The sequence below is a fragment of the Nymphalis io genome, chromosome 18 (genome assembly GCF_905147045.1).
Source record: "Nymphalis io chromosome 18, ilAglIoxx1.1, whole genome shotgun sequence".
Taxonomy (NCBI): domain Eukaryota; kingdom Metazoa; phylum Arthropoda; class Insecta; order Lepidoptera; family Nymphalidae; genus Nymphalis; species Nymphalis io.
Window position 1 is genome coordinate 2238976 of NC_065905.1, and position 24501 is coordinate 2263476.

Here is a 24501-nt window from a genome sequence, read left to right on the forward strand (position 1 = left end):
TTTATAAGTTTTTCTGTGCCGATTTGAATGTGTAATTCGTTTGGTCTCCAGAATGCGGAGGTTGAATGAACTATATAAGTAATAGATGCAAAAGATTTTTAGCAAAAGCGTTCCAACGAGTCTATACCTTTCTTACATTGTATTATCATTTACCTTATGATTTATTAAAATAATGCCTAATTTAATTAGTAATGCCGGATATATCGGCTTCTCATCTCCGGGATATTATTATTAAGAATTCTAGCCGCTACAGCAGATTCAAGCATCGCTGTTAATGTCAAATAGTTTCTTTTACACATCGCTAATAAATGCTGTTGTCGCTCATTTGTTTAATTTTAAGAAAATCGTCTTTTTGACCACTTGGCTAACATCCATGGTTTTGTTTTGGGTGCTTTAGATGCTCTGCAGAAACAAGTTGATCTTCTCTCACAGCAACAATTTGAAATGAGGTATAGAAGAAAAATGTTATTAATGCATGGTATTCCCGAGGATAAAAAAGAAAATATCTCATCAGGCGTAACAAAAACATTTTTTTTTTTTTTTTTATAGAATAGGAAGGCGGACGAGCATATGGGCCACCTGATGGTAAGTGGTCACCAACGCTCTTAGACATTGGCATTGTAAGAAATGTCAACCATCGCTTACATATCCAATGCGCCACCAACCTTGGGAACTAAGATTTTATGTCCCTTGTGCCTGTAATTACACTGGCTCACTCACCCTTCAAACCGGAACACAACAATATCAAGTATTGCTGTTTTGCGGTAGAATATCTGATGAGTGGGTGGTACCTACCCAGACGAGCTTGCACAAAGCCCTACCACCAGTAATTAACGGACCACCTTAAAATTCTGAATTTAACTGCAGATGCTCTCAGCCAATGCCATCGGATAGGAAAACTCAAGACCAATAAGCCAAGGCCAGTTCTGTTAAAATTTCGAGACTTGTCCTTAAGAAATCCGGTCTGGTTTAGTAAAGCACCTTAAGAATACAGGTATGTCCAAATTTTTGACGAAGGATCGACATGAAGCCTTCTTACTTGCTCTCGACGTTTTGGAATCAATAAATGCTGAACGAAAGAAGGATCTATCATTATTATGGGACAGGCAAACGGTATCGCACCTTGTCCTCAAGCGATGTCATCTCGTTGAAGAGTAGATCTGATGAGACCTCAGTGCCAGCTGCCTCCGCTTCTGCCTCATTGAAATCGAATACCACACGAAAATGCAAACCAGTGTGTACTATAAGAAGTAAGAGAGTTCTTAAAAAGTAAGCACAAGTGTAAACATTGCTTCTCTCTGTTCTTGCTTATTTTATTAAATCGGTTTATCTGAAGGTAAGTGACTATTTAACTATATTAATCTCGGTCCTTTCTTGTTTATTTTGTTCTTTTGTGTAACACTTAAATACCCTCTTATGGATAATAACGTTGTATTCGTTGAAAATTTAATTTAAACTTCAGTTGCGTATGTCATTGTTATGTCATTTATGTCAAACATTATGATTTGACGTGTATGTCACTTACCATTGATAGAGAGATGCCACAGATACATATTTTTATCTTCAAATGTCTCGAATTATTTTTTTTAGACTGCATATCCGTTAAGTTAATTACATTATTGTATTTAAATATCAATTTTATCTTTTTTTTATTATTATTGTTCTTTTTTTTCTTAATCCTTGTATTTGAAATATTTTTTTTTATATATGATTTGGTGCTTAAGCGAATGTTATTACGCTGGTAGGTTAAAATAATGTTGCTTGATTTGATTTTTAACATATTGTTTATTTGTATATATAAATATAATTTTTATTTATTATTACTATTTTATAGTATGAGTTCAAATGATATAAGTAGTATAATTTCAGACGACACCTCTACGAATCTTAACGATTCATCTTTTTCAGATGACGGCTTCCATAGTACATACGACTTAATTTTATGATTGGGACTTCAACCTAATTGACTGGGATTCAGTATTTAACTCCCAATTAATGGAATATAAATTAAATATATTTAACTCTCAGCTTTAATATACTCTAGAGACTCTGCAGGATTTGGAAGAGATGCTAAACAGCCTGAGCGATTCTTCAAGACAATTAGGTCTCCGGATGAACATTGAAAAGACCAAAATTATGGCAAACCGCCATGTATCCCCGAGACCAGTACACCAGTAAATGGCTCTCCACTTGAAGTTGTGCAGGAATATATCTACCTGGGCCAAACTATACAACTTGGCCGGCACAACTTTGAGAAGGAGGGTAAAAGAAGAATACGTTTGGGCTGGGCGGCATTCGGGATACGTCATATTTTTGAATCGTCGATCCCACAGTCGCTTAAGATCAGGGTCTTCAATCAGTGCGTCCTACCTGTAATGGCACACGGTGCCGAAATGTGGAAAAAAAAAACACTCAGCTTGTACAATTGTTTGACGTGCATGCACATGTGAGACCGGTTAAGCTTAAACATCTTCCTGCACCATGGCTAACTCAGGATATTAAATTATTGATGGCTAGGCGTAGTACTGCTAAATTTAAATACAAAATCAGGCCTACAGATGCTAATCTTCGAAAATACAAAAAGTTACGTAATTGATGTAGCAGAATTTGCCGTGATGCACAACGTAAGTTTATACATTCTTCCCTTGAATACAATAACCCCAGTAAAACTTGGAGATTTCTCAAATCTCTAGGAATTGGTCGTCAAAAGAGTGAAAACTTGCATAACCTTTACATTAATTCTCTTAACAGCTCCTTCACCACTAATAATATCATGGATGGTCAAATTAAACTTAACACCTTAAAATGTTTTGCTTCATTACCTATTCCTAATTGTCCATCCTTTGAATTTAATTCTGTGTCTCCTATAGACGTCAAAAAACACATTACTGCTATTGGCACGCTGCCTATATAATTTCTATCCCGAAAACGGCAATCCTTCCACCAACTTACATTTTCGTTCAATTTTCATCCTGCCTTTCTCACCCAAAGTCCTTGAACGTGTTGTCTATTCTCAACTTAATCTATATCTAAACTGTAACAATTTCCTTAGTCCACTTCAGTCAGGTTTCGTAATGGACATAGCACAATTACTGCGCTTGTCAAAATATGCGATGACATTCGATTTGCTATAGACAATAAGCTCATTACAATCATTGTTCTTCTTGAATTTAGTAACGCGTTTAATAATGTCGACCATGATTTACTTTTAGCAACGTTGCGTGCGCTTAATTTATCACCTGGTACCGTGGACTGGTTTCGTTCATACCCATGTCATAGGCAACAGAACATAAGTTTTGACAATATGTTTTCTTCTCTTTGTTTTCTTCAATCTGGGGTACCGCAAGTAAGCATTCTGTCACCGTTGTTATTTCCTATCTTTATTAATTATGTCTCATCACTTCTTTCCTGTTTTTATCATTTTTATGCCGATGATCTACAGTTATACGTAACTACACCAATTAACAACCTCGCTAATGCTATCCAAACATTAAATTCTGAAGTCGAAAAAATTGTAGTATGGTGTCATTCATATGGACTTTTAATAAATCCCAGCAAATCGCAGGCTGCAATTATCGGTAGCTCCCGGGAATGGCACAAAATTAATCAGTCCCGAATCCCTCCCACCCTTCTTAATAGCACTGCGCTTCCACTACTCACAACGTTTAAAAATTTGGGGCTGTGAATAGATAAGTTGCTCTTTTGGTTTCCTCAAGTAGCAGAGGTGAGTCGAAAAATTTTCGCTTCCATTGACTCTCAGGCGCTGGAAAAAGTTTTTGCCGTATAAAACCAAACTCGCCTTAGCCAACTCTTTGCTATTACCCCTATTGGACTATGCCGACTCGGTCTGTTTAGATATTTATTCATATTGATATATTCATATTACTAACAATTTTGAATTCTTATCAAAATACAGGGTGGACCAAAAGTCCGGTAACATTTGAATCGAGCGCTGCTTCCAATTGCGGGGGATAGGGGGGAGCGGGGCGTTACTAAGCGCGAGAGCGGGTAGTTGGAATTCAGTGCAATGGCGTCGTTCAGCGGAGCACAACGCGCGTTTTGCGTACGAGTACTATCGCAACAACGATTCTGCGACTGAAGCGCAACGAAAATTTTGTACACAGTACAACATACGAAATAAAAATCAAGCTCCATCAACTCGTGCAATTAAAAATTGGGTACAGAAGTTTGAGAAGACGGGTTCAACATTAAATCAACCACGATCCGGCCGACCTAAGACGTCGAGAGAGCCCGCAAACATAGAGCGCGTACGAGTATCTGTTAAAGAACAACCTGGCCTGTCTACTCGGAAGCGGTCTAGTGTTTTAAATGTGTCTAGGATATCTTTAAATCGTATTCTTCACAAGGATTTACATTTACACCCGTATAAAATTCAAATTGTACAACAATTAAGGCCAAATGACTACACTCAGAGACTGCAGTTTGCCAACGAAATGCTTGCGAGGTTTACGAGCTTCAATAACATCTTTTTCTCAGACGAGGCACATTTTCACATAAATGGGCATGTGAACAGGCAAAATTGCAGATACTGGAGTGATGCTAACCCGCAATTGAAGCACCAAAAGCCCTTACACTCGCCCAAAGTTACTGTATGGGCAGCTTTTTCAGCCAGTGGAATTATCGGTCCGTATTTTTATGAGGATCAGAGAAGCCGTCCCGTTACCGTCAACACACAGCGATACATTGCCATGCTACAGAACTTTTTTGCTCCAGCATTACAGGACTACTCTGGTTTTAATCAACGGACATGGTTTCAACAAGATGGGGCCACATGTCACACCTCCAACGACTCAATAGCAGCGGTTCGTGAAATTTTTGGGCAAAAAGTCATATCCAAAAGAGGTGACATTAACTGGCCACCCCGCAGCCCGGATTTGTCACCAATGGACTTTTTCCTTTGGGGATACCTCAAAAGTAAAGTTTTTAATAACAACCCTCAGTCTATTGAAGAATTAAAAGAAAATATACGCGAGGAAATTCAGAACATTTCTCCAAACACTTGTCGGGCGGTGATGGAAAATTTCCGCTCTAGATTACAGGAGTGCCAAACTAAACAAGGGACACATTTGGACGACGTTATTTTTAAAAAATAAAACCCTGATTTTTGTACTTTTAGAATAAATAAACATATTTTCTCTCATATCTCTTTTGTATTTTTTATAACCATTCGAAATGTTACCGGACTTTTGGTCTACCCTGTAAGTAAGCTTATCATTTCAAGTGCTTAAAACAAAAGACTTTTTCTTTTTACTGCATATAATTTGGACGAATGGTTAAAGAGATAAGACACAGGTATACAGTACAAAGACATAGGTATGGAACTGCCACCGTGTCGTAATCTGTTGGGTGATATATATATTAGACGGTTTTTTCATATAAAACAAAACACTGAAGCAACAGTTAGTATGCTTCATACGTAAAAATGGACCGATCTGGAATCTTTTACAAGTGACATCTTTAATCATTATCATTAGTATCATGAGTTCATGTTGAAGCAGTAAACCGAACGCTCAAAGAGTCACAGAAACTCAGATGCTGTTATGGGTGGTGTTACTTTTATTTTTGCGGGTGATTTTCGGCAAACACTGCCTGTAATAACACGCACCGATGTCATCAAGGCATCCTTAAAATCATCTTACTTATGGAATTTCGTTGTAACTCTGTCTGTGGTGACCATTCTCACAGGGCCAGCAGTGGGACAACTGGCTTATATTCCGCGGATATCCATGATTTCGACGGATTTACCCAAACCTTTTAAAAAACTACAGTATTCCGTCAAAATCTTTTTTGCCCTCACTATTAATAAGTCTCAGAGTTAAACATTACATCTGGTTGGTCATTGATCTGAGAAAGCAATGTTTTCCCATGGGCAATTGTATGTTGTCTTATCTCGGGTTGGAACCTCTGAAACACAATATATTTTAGTACCAAATAATAACATTCAATTTAATATAGTATACAGAGAAGTTTAGAGAAATTAAAATAACCATAATTTATGCAATCGTAACCATTTCATTCGCTCATTTGAAATCCGGTAATATAGCGAAATTAGCATGCAAATATTTATATATACATATGCAGTAAAAATATAACCCTCCTTTTGGCAGTCAGAAAATAAATCATAACACTCAGTACTAACCGAACCACATTTATAATTTCATCACAAGTAAAAATGTTTACCGCCCAACGAAGTGGGCACGGGTCAGCTAGTATTGAATAAACCGAGTCTAAAGATAGTATATATAGTAAAAATAATACAATAAGATGCATGTATAGAATGTGCAGCTGTTATATAATATATGTATGTATAGCCTCTTTGCATATAAAATGATAAAAATAAATAAGGAAAATACACTAAGGCTAAATCTATATTCACACCGTTTTACAGGGCGTCTTTTCGTATATGCTTTTATTCGGCGATGGTGTGTGTAGTATGTAATTGTACGGGCGAGCTCACGCAGGCCAGTATTTGTGATCCGGATCATTAAAATGATCCTGAAAATACCTTCTGTGTGAATGTGCACTTGGTGATTAGCTTTTGCCTATCGAGGTGCTATCCAAATCCGTTGTCGGGAAAATAACAAAGTTATTGAGTCAAGAAATTATCACTATTTGTTTTCTGTTCCTACCTTCGTTTATTATCTTCAGAGTACAGAGTACAGTGCTACATCCACCTGATTGGAATTAATTTACATTGTACAAACCAAATTATAATATTCAACTACTATGTTCAATCTCTATTATGAATAAGGATATATATTATTATTATATTATATATACGAGAAATACAGCTCATGACGAGATCTCCTAAAGTATCCGGTCGATAGAATTGAAATTTGTCATAGTTAATTTTCCCCAACGTGGACGCTCACTAAAGACGGATTTTACGCAAATCCTATCCAAACAACATTTTTCTTGTCTACCTGTGGGAAGCCGGGACAATTAGCTAGTTATTATATAAGATCGCTGATCGGAGCAGTAAAGGAAATATAATCAGTGATGCGAAGCGTCGTGTGTGATATTGATCACGTAGGTTCTTCAATTTCCTTTTTAAAAATCAAGTAGTAACAATTAATGTATAACGATTTTGATAGGTGGCGTAGTAGCTACTGCCACAAAACCGCCACATGGGTGCACGGAGTACATAAGAATGGGTTCCAATAGGCACGAGGTTCGATTTGTTATTTAAAATATCTCATTAGTAAAGGCTACTAATCTGTATCAGACTATATATAAAAAAAATCCACGTATTCAATGATTACTGGATCGTATAGAAATTATTTATTTCTATACAGTTTACAAAAGATTGTATATATATATATATATATATATATATATATATATATATATATATATATATTGTTTTAAAATAAAAGGAGTAACTATTGAACACATTGCTGGTTTTTTTGGCGAATGCAACGAGGAAAAACATTTCAAACGGTTTGGGTTTAACCGGTAGTATTGTTAATGTGAGACTTTAAAATAAAACCACCGAGTATGTACTGCTGGTCAGATAGTTTAATTGGTCTCTCTCATTATAAATTTACAAAAACTTATTTAGTACTTTAAAAAAACTATTGCTATAGCGCGATGTAAAATACATCTAACGCTATCAGATAAATGAAATAATATTTGGCATAATGTATTTCGATCTTGAACATAACGCCCACCAAGGACGTTACTGTGGTAACGTCCTTTCCGAGTTTAATTAAACGTTGTGCATATAATAAGAAACCAGATAAAAATTAACTAAATATTTGTTGAATACAATGACATACTGGTTTGAACTAAACTTAAAACTGAACTATAATAACTTAAAAGTGCTAAGTACCTTAAATTAAATAACAATAATAACATAAAATAAATCTATACTTAATATAATAAATATAATAAATAGCCGAGATGGCCCAATGGTAAGAACGCGGGAATCCTAACCGATGATCGTGGGTTCAAACCCGGGCAAGCACCACTGAATTTTCATGTGCTTAATTTGCGATTATAATTCATCTCGTGCTTTACGGTGAAGGAAAACATCGTGAGGAAACCTGCATGTGTCTAATTTCACTGAAATTCTGCCACATGTGTATTCCACCAACCCGCATTGGAGCAGCGTGGTGGAATAAGCTCCAAACCTTCTCCTCAAAAAGAGGAGAGGAGGCCTTTAGCTCAGCAGTGGGACATTCACAGGCTGTTACGGAAATCTATACTTATGCTAAATAAAGCTAAAGTAAATATTATTTGGTCTCTATCTATCTAATACAACCATTTTTACTAAGAATAATGAAAAAACATAACAATTATAAATACAAATATTGAACTAAAACATGGATATGAATATAATATGATCTAATCACAATAACAAAAATTAAACCATATTTTGTTCGGTAATTGGTAAAATACAAATTTTAGAAGTTGATCTTTTAATTGTAGAGGACATAGGGCGTATCGTAACTACACGGGTAATATTATAACTACCAGAATTCAAACTGGGAAAAAGTTTGAATAAACATATGTACTGATGGTAGGGCCTCAGGGATGGTACCACCCACTTATCAGATAATCTATCGCAAAACATCAGTACTTGGTATTGTTTTGTTCTGGTTTGAAGAGTGACTGAGCCAGTGTAATTAAGAAAGTATAAAAAAGGCATAGTGGACATAACATCTCAGTTTCCAAGGTTGGTGGCGCATTGGCGATGTAAGCGATGGTTAACATTTCTTACAATGCCAATATCTATGGGCGTTGGTGACCACTTACCATTAGGTGGCCCATATGCTCGTCCACCTATTTATTCTGTAAATAATATTGGTTTGATTCATTAATTTAAACAAATAAGGTTATAATTGCTCACAGTAAACATTGTTATATTTTGTATTCTGGTCAGATATGAAGAACCATGTCAAAGTTAATTGTGATTTTATGATAATTCTATACAAACATTTGTTTTACAAAGATTTACTAATACAATAAAAATAATGTTACATCGAGATTATAAACGTAAACTCTGCTAAAGGTTTGCTAAAGGTTTTCATTATTTTTGACGTGAAAAATCTATTGGCTCACCTTGGGTATTACCGTCTCGGATACCGTGACGGCGAACGACTAAAAACTACTTAAATTATAATGTCACTTTAATAATAATACATATATATATATATATATATATATATATATATATATATACACTGTTTTATGTTTTTGTTTATTTGATTTTATTTAACTAATATTTTTTTCTATTTTTTTTTTATTTTAATTGTTACCATTTACTAATCGTTAGAAAAATCATGTCACGTGGTGTCTAATACTTACAATTCCTTACAACGTAAGCGCCTGTAATTACCTGGCTCACCTATCCTTCGAATTTGAGAATATAAAATAAATACTATATATACGCTGGATCTCGTGAATTTTTATATATTAATATGGCTAGCGTGATATTTGCTTTTATTTGCATGTATTTAAACACTATATCCATGTTTTAATTCTAGGATTAAGATGATATATGACAACAAACACATGGACTTTTAGCTAAAATGGTAAGAGACCTTGGGAGCCATAATTTCGTTCGTGGCGTCCGAATTCGAGTCCAGTTCGGTAACAATTTTTGATACGCATTAAAAATTCACAAACGCTTGCTTCATATAAAGACTAGTGTTTGCTCGCGTACTGCTTCGTAATAATTACTTATTTTTTTAATAATGTATAAACACTATGTATATATATTTATTCCAACATTTTTTAAGATAAGTTAAAAAAGCACTTGACGGTTTTAATATTAAAATTTAAATATTAATGACGCTTATAATTTAAATTTTTCCAAGATACATTTTAAATACTAATATCAAGGATATACTAAAATGCTAAGCTATAAATAAATACAACAATACCAATCAAATGAAATCATAATATACTTTATTCTAGTAGGTTTTTATGAGCCCTTTTTAATGGTCATTTAATAAAATTATGTCTAATGTAAGCTACCACCGGTTCCGAATATTAGATTCTAGCTAGAAGAACCAGTAAGAAACTCAGTTACTTTATTTAATTTCAATTATATTGTTATGACAACGAGTAACAGCCTGTGAATGTCCCACTGTTGGGATAAGGCCTCCTCTCCTTTTTTTGAGGAGAAGGAAGGAGATTTTTTTTATATAATTTTATTTAGTAATTTGCACGCTTTATTAATGCTTGTTAACAAACGATTTTAATTTATGAATTGGTTAAGTTAAAAACAACTGCGTAATTTTACTATTCAAATAAATACCTTCCCGCAGAAGAAGAATTTATTAACTTTATTAACTTTGTGGAACTTTTTCTTTTTTATAGTTTCTTAAGTGATTTATGTGGGGTAACGCGTAAATGCGTTTTTCCAGCGAAAAAGAAAGAGAGTTGGTTGGGATTCGCGTGTTTTAAGTTCTAAGCCAAAAAGTTAATTCAACTTTTAATAAATACCATTTTTAAAATATAAATTTGCATAAAAGACGCCAAAACAAGGACAATTTACAGAGAAAAACACAATTTATAGAATAGATTATAATATGCTTTGTTCTACATTACTACAAAAGAGTAAAAATAAAAATAACATCAACGTTTCCCGTATACACACATATGTATTACATATCGTGAACCTTCCTTATGTATTTTTTTAATGTTCCCTCGATTAATATTAACAGACCAACGTCATCAATGTTTTTTTTATTAGTATACATTACGCCAATAAGCTAGAACGATTTAATTCTCGCATTAAATAACTCGAAGTTCTGGGAGTCGGACGTCTTGTGAATAGTAATTGAGTGTTTAAAATTTTGATCTGTAAGTATTATTGACAATTTATTTATATTGTTTTTAACGTTCTTTTTTTAAATAACCAATTTTTTTAAAACATTTTTTTATTTTATTTTTAACTCGATATGAACATTCTTTCGTCATTTCCATAGATAGCATGCCTATTAAAATTCATATTGAAAGAAATGAGTTCTATAGAAACAAATTAAAATTATTTTTTTCTAATATGGCTTTACTAAAACAACGTTATTCACATAGCGGCGATTGTTTTACTGACCATAAGTTGAAACGTTATCATTTATATAATGATATAAAACGTAAACAAAACAATACAAGCCTAGCAGTAAAAAACAAAAGAAATTAGCTGAAAGTATATGTAAATAAACTCAATATAATTTTGAATTGATTTGAACATTAGCAGTTACTGTAATGCAGCGTTTACACTTTCGTGCTCGTATTTCGCTTCGGCTTTGACGAACTTATTGATACGTCTCTGACTTGATTGGTCACGGTAGTATGCGTATGCGATCCCCATGCATCCCTGCCCCCACTCTATTCCCTTTGAATCATATCCAAAATATCGCTGACAAGCATCACGATTGGAAAGACGAAATACGATGCGAATGCCGAACGCGCCATTTATATATTCTTGCTTATGGCTTGACTGGCCGCTCGCGTCTTCAATCGCTCGAATGTGTGAATGCACCATTATAATGCATTTGTAGACTTAGACTTTTAACCTGACTTGGTTGTCAATTCGTCTGTATATTACGTATATATTTATTTATGAATTTGATGTATAACTGATAAGCCGGTTTCGATGATTCGCGTTGGTATTATTATGTCTGCAAGTTGGTCTTGTTTTAATTTCATATGTAATGGATATTATTAGGTATTTATTGTTTTTTTTTCAAGTGTTTTTTAAACAAAAAAATTTAACAAGAAATTGACGAAATACGGTAGAATTCGTTTTTTTTCAAGTGTTTTTTTATTTATTTTTATTTAAAAAAACTCAAAATGTCATGTAACAAAAAATTGACAAAATACGGTAGAATTCGCTTCGACTTGAATCGAATGAATTTGTCTGAGTTACACAGTATACATGTAGATTGATTGTAAATAAACCGAGTATGAGGTGTTTATTACCGAACTGGTGGCAGATTTATGACAATCAAATCAAGTGTAACGCTTCTACATTGAATAAAAAAATTTTACCTATAGCAATAACAAGAGCTTCATTATAAATCACGTCACAAAACTCTTGCACTGTAATTTGAATGGGCAATCTCACAAGATAAAAATATCACTTTTCTTAATTATGAATGTTCTGTTTGTGAGAAAAAATAAACATGAATATTTTTATTATTTTGACATCTATTATTTTACTAGGTTGGTCACCAATGTCTATGGGTGGTGGTTACCACTTGCCGGGCCGCCTACTTATAACATAAAAAAATCACGTGATCAAATATTGACGAAATAAAATCGATAGAAATCGCTTCGACTCGAAACGATTGCAAAACTTATCCAATGATTACCACATCACATACATAATTCGATCAATGTTTATTTACCGCCTAAATATTTTAAATCATAGTTATATTATATATAATTATATTTATGAGATAAATCCAAATACTTCTACAAATACTACGTCATTATTTAGCAGTACTTTATATTAACATACCTGGAGTGTTTCCGAAATGTATACGTATGTAAATAAATTCGATCAGGTAGTAAGTAACCTTGGATCAACATTTGTACATAACCTCCGACAAATGTTAATTAAAGAATTGTTATATATGTTTATAAACAAATTATATAAAAGGTTCTATTTTAGATTGGAATTAAATGCTAAATCTGGTTACCCAATTAAACTTAGGGCTTAGTACGAGATTATTTCGCAAAAATATCTGTCTTTATTCAAAGCTGACTTCTGAATTATTTTTGCATAAGCTGGTGCCCAATTCTGTGCGATATCGAAGCGTAATCGTTGATGCTTATCCGTTTTCCTATTATTTATAAACATGGCCCAGTGGTTAGAACGCTTGAATCTTAACAGATGATCATAGTTTCAAACCCGGGCAAGCACCACTGAATTTACATGTGTTTAATTTGTGCTTATAGTTCATCCCGTGCTTGATGATGAAGGAAAACATCGTGAGGAAACCTGCGTGTTTCTAATTTCACTGAAATTCTGTCACATGTGTATTCCACCAACCTGCATTGGAGTAGCGTGGTGGTATAAGCTCCACACCTCAAAAAAGGAGAGGAGTCTTTAGCCCAGCAGTGGGTCATTCACAGGCTGTTACTTTATTGCCATAAAAATTTACATTAAAATTTGATTTTGGCATAGCGGTATATGTTAACATCTTATCGGTTTGGTTTCGATCCCAATAAATATAGAATAGTCAAAGTTGGATTGGAATCTATTCGGGAAAGTATTGTAATCGTTATAAACCACGTTAAATATAAACAAAAATTAAGCACATGACCTTTGAAATAATGGTTTGAACTCTGAATTAACGGTTAAGGTTTACGTCTTCTTATAACTGCGCCATCACGAGTCCAACCTTAACCAGGAAGTATAACAGTAAATAATTATAATATTGATCGAGCTGTTAAAAATATTAACTAATACCGTGTAAAAAATATTGTGTTATTAATTCAGAAAAATAATAATGTCTTCCTGACCGATTTCCGCCACGGCGGACAATCTCAAGATAGATTTGTCATCTGCGCAGGACATATAGTGCACAAGTGTGTGTGCAAACACAGGTGCGCTTTCTATTTCCTAATTCTTATAATCCGATGGGACGGTAATCCGGCACGACCGGAAAGAGTTCAGCGCAGGCCCAACGGCTTTAAGTGCTTTCCTAGGCGCGGGAGTGTACACACTTCCAACTTCCAGATTCCGGGCTGCTACTGAGAAATTTCAAAAGAAAAACTCAATAACTTTTTTAGTTGATCAACCTGGGAATTGAACCCAGGACCACCAGGTTTACATCTAGCCACTAGACAACGAGGCAGTGAATTATTATTATAATTCAAAATAACATTACCTTAGAATACATCGGAAAATATATTTTAGTAGCTTTATATTCTATATGACTGTCCGTGTCTACATATTATATTTATCTGTATATATTTTTTTCTTTGTTGAGCGCAATTAAATTTCCTCCTTAAACGAATACACAGGGAGGATCAGATAGGCGGTTAAAATATATATATAAATATATATAGATGGGCTTTGTATATAATAAAACTAAGAATAAACACTAAGAATAAAAGGGCCAGTGTATGTAGGTCATTAAAATAAATTTCATATAACTTTTATTTTTTATATTTACCTTAAAAACGATTAAAACAAGGTGATATTACATTGTTATTGACATTTTGGAGTTATAAGGAAGTGAGGACATTAATCAGAGGTCACTTCGTACTTTCAATTTTAATTGTACTTTAAGTTGAAAGAGTAATTTTACTGGTGGTAGGGCTTTGTATAAGCTCGTCTGGGTAGGTACCATCCACTCATCAGATATTCTACCGTAAAACAGCAGTACTTTGTATTGTTCCGGTTTGAAGGGTGAGTGAGTCAGTGTAATTACAGGCACAAGGGACATAACAGCTTAGTTCCCACGGTTGGTGGCGTATTAGCGATGTAAGCGATGGTGAACATTTCTTATAAAGGCAATGTCTATGTAGGTTAGTGACCACTTACCATCAGGTGGCCCAAATGCTCGTCCTCCTACCAATATTATAAAAAAAGTACTTTTTTTCTTTTGACTATTACCATTAATATTTTACACCAGGAAAACTTAAGTGGATAATGGAATGCATGTAAATATGTAAACTATACAAATACAGATATAATAATATTGTGATTCAGTACGTGGAGTGGCTCCAAAATTTATAAATTAGACAAAAGGCAAAGGTAAAAAAAAAGTTATGTTTTCAAATCTTATAAAATAAAACTATTTTTCTATAAAATTTGATTTAAGAAAACAATTGATGATACCTAAAAATAGATTATTTTACATAAATGAAATTTTACGAAAAGTGCGCGAGGCAATATTTAATATTTATATATAATTAAGTCACAATAACTGCTTTTTGTTAAAATTATTCAATCAAAATGATTTTATTTAATTGAAATTCATTTCATTTAACTTGGTATTATAATTTAATTCGTATTAATTTAATCTAATTTATAATATGTAAAATCTGTTAAATATTATTATTTTTTTTCTTTTTATTATTTATGGTTTTGTATTTATGATCCCTGTTTCGTCGAAACAAATGATTTTATTATTATTATTAAAACGGGTAGAGAATGGAAAGATTCTGACATTCGTATCTTGGTATTTATCCTTATGCAATTAAATAGCTTCGTAATAAAGGTTGATTTTGTACATATAAATTGCTCTTTAAATTATTTGACTAGAAAAATGTACAGGATTACGCTTAGTCTATTATTTATCTATATTTTTAAACTAGAAACGGTTGAATTTTGTGTTTGTTATTTAATTATTATTTTTTATTATTTAAAATGTAAAACGCTTTAAAAATACAGCGGTCACGGTGATTCTCGAACTTAGAATATATTTGTCCTTCACAGTGTATATAAAATTTAAAGTATAACTGGTGGTAGAGCTTTGTGCAAGCTCGTCTGGGTAGATACCACCCACTCATCAGATATTCTACCGCAAAACAGCAGTATTTGGTATTGTTGTGTTCCGGTTTGAAGGGTGAGTGAGCCAGTGTAATTACAGGCACAAGGGACATAACATCTTAGTTCCCAAGGTTGGTGGCGCATTGGTGTTGTAAGCTATGTTTAACATTTCTTACATGCCAATGTCTATGGGCGTTGGTGACCACCATCAGGTGGCCCATATGCTCGTCCACCTTCCTATCCTATAAAAAAAAAGAAATTTCGTATATAATATTTTAACTTGGTAGTAGGGCCTTGTGCAAGTCCGTCTGGGTAGGTATCAATGCTTATATTATTTAGTATTGTTATGTTCCAGTTTGAAGGGTGAGTTAGCCAGTGTAACAACAGACATAATAATTATTATAATGCGAATGTCTATGGGTCTAACCATCGAATAGCATACATGCCAGTCTGCCTACCTATTCAGCATCAGCATCAGCATCGCGAAGACACGTGCGTTCATGACTATTATTACAACAATAATAAAAAAAGTGGGCCAACTTTTTCAAGAGTAAAAACGAGACAGACGTCTCGTTTGTACGACGAGCCACCGCTCACACACAGAAGCCGTAGATAGAACTCAGATCTATGAAGTTCAGATGAAATTATGAGAACGTTTGCCAGTGGCTTTTGTTGAACACTTCCTGTGTTGTGTTAGTTTTTTTGTTCTCCCCGGACAATGTCGGGACGGGCCACTAGTTTATTGTTTATATATAATAGTGATAACCCGCCCGGTGACGCTGTAGAGGCCATTATTGCCAACAGCAACTAGACAGTTCGAAAAAAATATAACAGAGATGCGACACACTATAATTGATGGTAATAATATTTGACAACAAATTCACGAATAAGTGTGAAATGAATAAAATCCGGGTCTTAATCAATGTTTGGCATAAGAATGATTTAAAATGAAATATAAATATTTTTATGTACAGTATATTTTTTTATTAATTACAAAAGCTAGCAATATAGAAATGACACATGTTTAATTGTTTAAACAATATAGACAATATAGTTTAGAGAATATAGAAACACACGCATACACTTCGTATATATATACATATTCATATAGAACTGTCTTATATATATTTAGTCTGTATATAATATAAATTGTGTAATCTTATTTCGTTTTTTGTAACGAGTGATATTAAATTGCCGTAATTATGATTACCAAATAAATAAATCACTTTGATTATTGTTAAAGCTGTACATTTAGAATTAATTAGGTTATAAGTTGCATTTGGAATCCGTACTAGGTGAACTCTATTACAGTTTTAAGTGTAAGCTAATTTTATTTTCTACATATAGTTTTGTCAGTTACATGCATTTCCATAAAAAAGGATTAACACTACGACGTTTGATTATTTTAAAGTAATTTTTTTTTCATTTTCAGAACAATGCCGGGAAAGCTTAAGCAACAGTCGCTCGAGATGGAGTACAAGAAGACAGGAATTAATCCGTCCGACATCGCTTCTTTACGTCGTTGGCTCAAAACGCAACCTCATCTACCAGAAAAATATATCACTGGTGAGAATAGACAACATAATCAATAAATCAAGGTCAGACTACTATATCTTTTAGGCTATTCTGTCAATAAATTCTGAGTAGTAGCCAGAGGATATTGAGTTGGTTACGCTTACACTAAATATTTCAAAAACCTATTCATTGAGATAATCGCAATGAACTCAACGTGATACCTCTGTTCTAAGTTGGTGAGGAAATATCCAACTGGATATTTTGCTAATTCCAGATTAAGTTTTAGCATCAGGTCAGGGTTACCTTGTTACTGTAACATAATTGGAGTGTGCCAATGCCACAGTCAAACACCGAGATGCACGTGCTATAACATCATCTTGAGGGGTTAAAAACGTTTTTTTTTTAAATAGAATATGTAGACGAGCATATAGGTCACCTAATGGTATGTGGTCACCAACGCCCACAGAAATTGGCATTGTAAGAAATGTTAACCATCGCTTACATGTTGTGTCCCTTGTGCTTGTAATTACACTGGCTCACTCACCCTTCAAACAGGAACACAACAATATCAAGTACTGCTGTTTGCGATATATCTGATGTGCTAGCTCGTCTGGGTAGGTGGGTGGTACCTACCCAAAAAATCTTACCACCAGAAACCGGTTAAAACTATTTTTTAAAATATTGCCAGCCTCAACATCATTATTTTTATTTGCCTCTTACACTTAGGTTTAAATATAGTCTGCTAATTGTCTTAGCTCCAGTCCCATCCGCAGCTGTTAAGTTAGTCAAAAGTCTAACGAGTTAAAATAATGTCAAATGCTTACGTGAACGACTACAGCTTACCAAAAGTTATTATCAAAAAAGTTATTAACCGCGATAAATAGTTACAATCAAAATTACTGCAATATTCTATAACATTCAACTGGTTTTAGTACCAAAAATTATGAAAAAAGTTATTTATCGTGATAAATAATTACAATAAAAATAGCTGCAATATTCTATTAATTCAACAGGCTAACGAAGTAATCTATATTACAGATCTCGACTTAATCCTCACCTACTTTTGCTGTTACAAGAGTTCAGAAGTATCAAAACAAGTGTTGGATGTTCATTTTACTCTGAAGACGCTTTTCACCAATTTATTCTACAACAGAGTTGTGGATGAGAGGTTATTAAAAACTCTAAATGTTGTGTAAGTTTAAAATTACTATTTATGCTTGCTTCTGCTTGACTCGGTATAAAAGTTAAGAAATTACTTGAACAATTAACAATATAACTGGCGAGTTTGTTAGTTTGAACGCTTTTGTCTCAGGATCTTCCAGTCCGTTTTGAGGTCTCTTTAAACTCTTTGTGACTCAATAAATTGTTATTGAGTAACGTTATATATTATAGACTATATTTTTTCATTTCAAACATAAGATGAGTAAAGAAAAATAAACAACATTGAGTTAACGCGATATCTCGATCTCGCGATAGGTCGAGATCTTGAATATTCTATGATATCACATAAAAAAGTTACAAATTATAATGAAGTCCCTGATTTCTGAGCTAGGCTCAAAGACCTGTATTACAGAAATCAGTGATGTTATATTGTGGATTCACATTAATATGGGGTTTTGAATATCGGTGAAATTGTTATCGAAACTTTTAGAGTAAAATTAGAGTGCAGTTGTTGAGTGGAATTGTGTTATATTGTAAATAAAGATATATTAATCAAGTACTGTCGGTAGTGCGTTATATAGCAGAGCAAATCACATGATATATGAAAATCGAATATTTATTGAATAATTACGACTTGTTTGATTGGAATAGCCCTATATATAGTATTAGCTATTTGCCCCAGCTTCGCATGGGTAGATTTGCATAAAACACGTTCTTAGTGAGCGTCTACGTTGCGAAAGGAGTAACTATGCTAAATTTCAAGTCAATCGGTATAATATCGAGGATTTAGTGACGAGTCAATCAATCAGTCAGTGGAATTTTGACAATGCATATGTATATAAATGTATGCCGACCACGGCGAGCATTTACTCCATAATAAATATCTTCTATAATAATTTGTCTATAATTTAATAATTTAAAGTAATATAACAGTGCAAAAACTGTCACTAAAAATATAACATATCGTCTTATTGCCTCTGCTGGTGGTTCATTACAGGGCTGGTTAATTTTTCTCCTAAACAATCGGAATTGCGATTCAATGGGGAAACACTGCTAGCATTCTTGCCGCCATTCCACGCGGTCACGATTTAAACAGTAGCTATTTTTAAGTTTTATTTGTGTTTATTTAAAGCTTTAATGTAAATAATTATCTAAAAAATAAATATATGAAATATAATCTAATAAATTCCTTTTGTTGGTTCTCTTACAGCTTAGTGATGCCGCTTCAAGTTCGCACCTACAACAACAGTTATATAGTATACCATCGACTTATAGACTACGACACTAAGAATTTTGTCTTCTCAGATATAATCAGGTTAAAAAACAAACTTTAAATAATTAATATTTAAGAATAAGTCTATTTTTCACATCATGTATAATATTTTTCTATTTCAGGGCAGTACTAATGTTAATGGATTTAAGACAGTACGAAGATGGCACTTGGCCGGGGTTTATTATTCTGATTGATTTGAACGGTGTCACGCTAAGCCATATCACCAAACTCGATTTACAAACAGTGCAACAGCTTTTGTATTATTTGCAGGTGGGATAATTTATTTCTATAATACTAAAAAAATATTTAAAAAAACACGACTAAAAATATAAGTAACGAATTTCTTGTCCCAGCTTCGCACGAGTATATAAGGGTTTATATAAAACGATTATCTATCAACAGATATAAAGTAATACTATTGGCTTACGCGACCAGTAAAGCTTTCAGTCGGCATGATTTTTTCCGAGAGCGTCAATAATCATCCTTTGAGCACATTTACACAAAACGATTTAAAGATTTATGCACCTAAGCCGTCCTCATCATTGACTCTTTTCTTGATAAAGACCGTATAAAAATCCATTCCGTAGATTAGAGAGTAATCGGACGTTAGGTCTGATTACTGTCAAATTATATTTTTTTTTTTTTTTATAGAATTGGAAGGTGGACGAGCATATGGGCCACCTGATGGTAAGTGGTCACCAAACGCTCTTAGACATTGGCATTGTAAGAAATGTCAACCATCGCTTATAGCCAATGCGCCACCAACCTTGGGAACTAAGATTTTATGTCCCTTGTGCCTGTAATTACACTGGCTCACTCACCCTTCAAACCGGAACACAACAATATCAAGTATTGCTGTTTTGCGGTAGAATATCTGATGAGTGGGTGGTACCTACCCAGACGAGCTTGCACAAAGCCCTACCACCAGTAATAATAATATATAGTAATAATATATAGTTATCTCTTATTATATAGTTCTTAATAAGACAAAGCCTGCAAAAATAATATTGCAAAAACATGCAATTGCGTAACTGCTACTTGAATTTAATTTATAAAATAGAAATTAGTTTTCAAGTATCAGTTAATAATAATCTCTATAAATATTCTTTTTATTTATTGTTAAAAGATTATGTATTTCACAACGAAATAAATAAGTAAAATAATTATAAATATAAATCTTCTACAAATCATAACCGAGTGGAATGGTTTTTATAAATTATAAGTATATTTATATTTTAAAATTATATTTGATAGCAAGAATAGTAGCAGGATTCCCTTTGCCTTTTAATCGCATTTTATATTCTCTACAGTAAAAATTAACGAAAAATGAAGCTCTTGTTAGTAGAAGCATTAAAACGGATTATTTATGAACACTCCACATGTTTTCGTAATATATAGTGCATATACATGTATGATGTCAAAATTAAATTTTATATTCAATTATACTTTATAATCAGTTGTGTTATACTTGCTTATTGAGTGCTTAATGTCTACCATTTTGTATGATGGTAATGGAGAATTATTATCAATATTTTTTTAAGAAATATATTATTATTCTATTCCAGGAAGCAATGTTAGTGAAGCTAAAAGGCTTACACTTCATGAACGCGCCGTCATACGTTGACAGATTACTTATGGTATTAAGACCGTTCTTGAAAAAGGAGCTAATGGACCAACTTTGCATCCACCCAGTTGGGTCAAATTCGATTGAGAAATTATTGCCGATTGAGGCACTACCCAAGGAAGCTGGAGGGCAATACAAGACTTTTGAAGAAGCAAAGAGTATTATTTATTATTATATAAAGTAGCCTATGTCGTATTATATCAAAATCTGCTCAGTCGTTTAGACGTAATAGTGTAACATATAGACAGAGTTCTTTCGCATTTATAAGAGAATATTAGTATAGTTATCTTTATATACGAGCCCGTGTTTTCGAACACATTTTCAGCCAGTAATATCTCAACTGACCAACTTTTCTTAAATTATTTACAACGTATATCAGTGAGGAAGAAAAATATTGTGAGGACATATGTCAGATGAAATTCTGCCACATTTTGTATTCAAAAACCGTCATTGAAGTATTAAAATAAGCTCCAATTTCCTTAAAAATAAAAAAGGCTCCGGCCAGCAGTAAAACATTTACAATATTAAATAGATAGGTGAGGCTTACTTTAACAGATTTTTTGTATTATTTACAGAATACACAATCGAAAAGGTTCTAGCAAACAAGGATTTCTTTATAAATGAAAACAAAAAGAGAGTCGTCGAATCATTAAGGCCTGGAAAACCGAAGACAATTACAGATATATTTGGTGGCGTGGAGGGTTCATTTAAGAAGTTAGAAATAGATTAATAGGTTATTTAATTTACTTGTTTTTTATATAATGTAAGTTAATGTACGTAAAGTGTATATAAGTATTATGCAATCAAGTTGTTTCAAGATAAAACATGGGTTCGAAACATCGAAATTAATGGTGAAATAAATATGGAGTAAAATTAATAAATCAATACATTTTTCTTATTATTAATTTATAGCAACGTAGAATCGTGAATCTTAACCGATGATCGTGGGTTCAAACCCGGGCAAGCACCACTGAATTTTCATGTGCTTAATTTGTAATTATAATTCATCTCGTGCTTGACGGTGATGGAAAACATCGTCAGGAAACCTGCATGCGTCTAATTTCATTGAAATTATGTCACATGTGTATTCTACCAACCCGCATTGGAGCAGCGTGGTGGAATAAGCTCTAAACCTTCTCCCCATAAAGGCAGAGGAGGCCTTAGCCCAGCAGTGGGACATTAACAGGCTGTTACTGTATAGCAACGTAGATTACGTGCCACACAAGGGAGTAGAGACGGCGCCAGAAAAGTGGCACGCCAGCAAAACACGACGTCTCGACGTTTCCATCATGGCATACGAGTTGGTCTTAACTCTAAGGCGCGTTAATGCTTCACAACAGTTCCTAAAATTTCTACAGCTGAACAAAAGTATTCATCCTTCATCGAATAGAATAAATTACTAATTATTATTATCGATTCTCGAAATATTCTTTGGGTTTCACACTTTTATGTATTACTTTACGCACAGCTGCATGCGTTAGTCAATCAATACTCAGTCAGGCTTTACCGATTATGTATTCAGATACTAGCGGCCCGCCCCGACTTCCTCCGAATCGAAAAACTATTTATTTTATACGACGATTTTTATTTGATACATTGAGTTACATTATTGCAATTATCGCAGGGTTCTTAAATTATTTTGAAATTAAAATACAGTCAATTGTTACTCGCTGATAATTAAGCTTTCTGTAGGTAAAACAATTATTTAAATCGGCTTAATAATTTATGAGTTTATCCATTACAAGAATTCAAAAAAATAAATTTAATCTCTTTACTTACTATTTATTTGTATTTATGATCCCTGTTTGGTCGAAATAAATGACTTTATTATTATTATTATTGATATAAAAACTCCGAAAATGTAATCAGTATTTTATATATAAATGTGTTTAATTAAAATATTCAAATATATATTTTATTAAAAATTATACAAAAATATTCAAATGACGTATGATATTAATAATAATAATAGCGACATTGCTTCTATTGTCTTCATTTATTCTTGTTATTTGTAGCTAACTACAACTAACAAACAGGTTTGAGATGTTGTCGTTTTTGTCGTAATATTATCGGCCTTGCTTATAATCGTTGCTTAGCGGTTGCTTATGTAAACACAGGAGAAATCTACAAACAAATTGTCACTTTATCGTAATCGAATCGAAGCGAGATCGTTGCCGTTCTCCTGTTTCCTATTCATTTAATGTCATTATTAATTTAATTATCGGCTATTGCCATAAAAGTCAACAATTACGTTTGATTTTGACGTAACGGTATTTGTTAACATATTGTCGGTTCGGTTCCGATTCGAGTAAATACAGATGATTAAAAAAGTTATCGTATCGTAATCGTTATAAATTAGTAGAATTCGGCCCGTGATTGCTCTCTTTCTGTCATTATTGACATTCGAAAGAAGAAGATACAGCATCGTGTAACTAATTACCCGCTAAAGAAAATTTATAACTAACACCGAATATACATTATGTTTTGTATTAATTGATATTTCCCTTCAATGATTAATTTATAAAAGTGACTTTGTGTGTTTAATTTTGTTTGAAGAGTTGAGGAGTTTTGAAGAATTACTGAATTTCTTTTTAGTAGGATTTTCATTCAGGCCAGTTTAAATATTTATAAAATCGTTTGCCCCAATTGACTTACACAGCCAAAACTACTGTATTAAACATAGCTTTATTTAAAAATAATTCGTTAAGAAAGAATTTTTGGCAATTTTAAGAGGAAGAATTGGGACAAGTGACTTTTCATGTACCCGTACGAAGTCAAACCGGGTATCTAGTTGAGGAATATTTTGATTTTATAATAATAATCTGCATGACATTTTTAACACACGAGTATAATTTATTCACTTCTGCTATTAAAATTCTGCTATTGTTAGTTGTATTTAACAAGGCGCAGAGTTCACGTGAAGCAATAACAATTCCTCCACAACATTTTTTATATAAAGATAAGATTGTTTATAGAAACAATTGTTTTATATAACATTACATCGTTTTATATTTAACCTTTTACTGGTGGTAGAGCTTTGTGCAAGCTCGTCTGGGTAAGTACCACCACCATTCAGTTCTACCGCTAAACAGCAGTTTGGTGGTGTAATTACAGGCATAAGGGACATAACATCTTAGTTCCTAAGGTTGGTGGCGCATTGGTGATGTAAGCGATGGTTAACATTTCTTACAACGCTATTGTCTATGGGCGTTGGTGACCACTTACCATCAGGTGGCCCATATGCTCGTCCGCCTTCCTATTCTATAAAAAAAAAACCTAAGTTGTTAGTGTCCGGAAGCCAATGTTGGAAATAAAAAATCATATTCAGTCTTATGCTCGGATGACATGAAGCTAGTTTTTCAAGCTAAGTTAGTAAGCTACTGTTAGTAAGGATAAGCCAGGAGGCTTGGAACATGCTAGTGCTGGTAACATGATGAAACGTCCGTGAAG

At 33.4% G+C, this 24501-nt stretch overlaps 1 protein-coding gene across 1 annotated transcript; it reads left to right on the plus strand.

Moving 5' to 3' along the window:
• The first annotated feature begins 10779 nt into the window (after nt 1–10779).
• LOC126775577 (clavesin-1-like) lies at nt 10780–21969 on the plus strand. Its single transcript, XM_050497617.1, has 7 exons — nt 10780–10833; nt 16911–17044; nt 18032–18185; nt 19365–19469; nt 19550–19697; nt 20993–21209; nt 21627–21969. Exons 2-7 carry the CDS (start codon nt 16915–16917, stop codon nt 21779–21781), a joined length of 909 nt encoding a protein of 302 aa, XP_050353574.1. The 5' UTR covers nt 10780–10833; nt 16911–16914; the 3' UTR covers nt 21782–21969.
• The last annotated feature ends 2532 nt before the right edge of the window (nt 21970–24501 follow it).

What these genes read in the sequence shown, in the direction of transcription:
- LOC126775577 (XM_050497617.1), top strand. Translation starts at nt 16,915, where the DNA reads ATGCCGGGAAAGCTTAAGCAACAGTCGCTCGAGATGGAGTACAAGAAG. An exon ending in TTAAAAACTCTAAATGTTGT is followed by an intron (nt 18,186 to 19,364) that starts GTAAGTTTAAAA and finishes GTTCTCTTACAG; the next exon opens with CTTAGTGATGCCGCTTCAAG. An exon ending in GACTTTTGAAGAAGCAAAGA is followed by an intron (nt 21,210 to 21,626) that starts GTATTATTTATT and finishes TATTATTTACAG; the next exon opens with AATACACAATCGAAAAGGTT.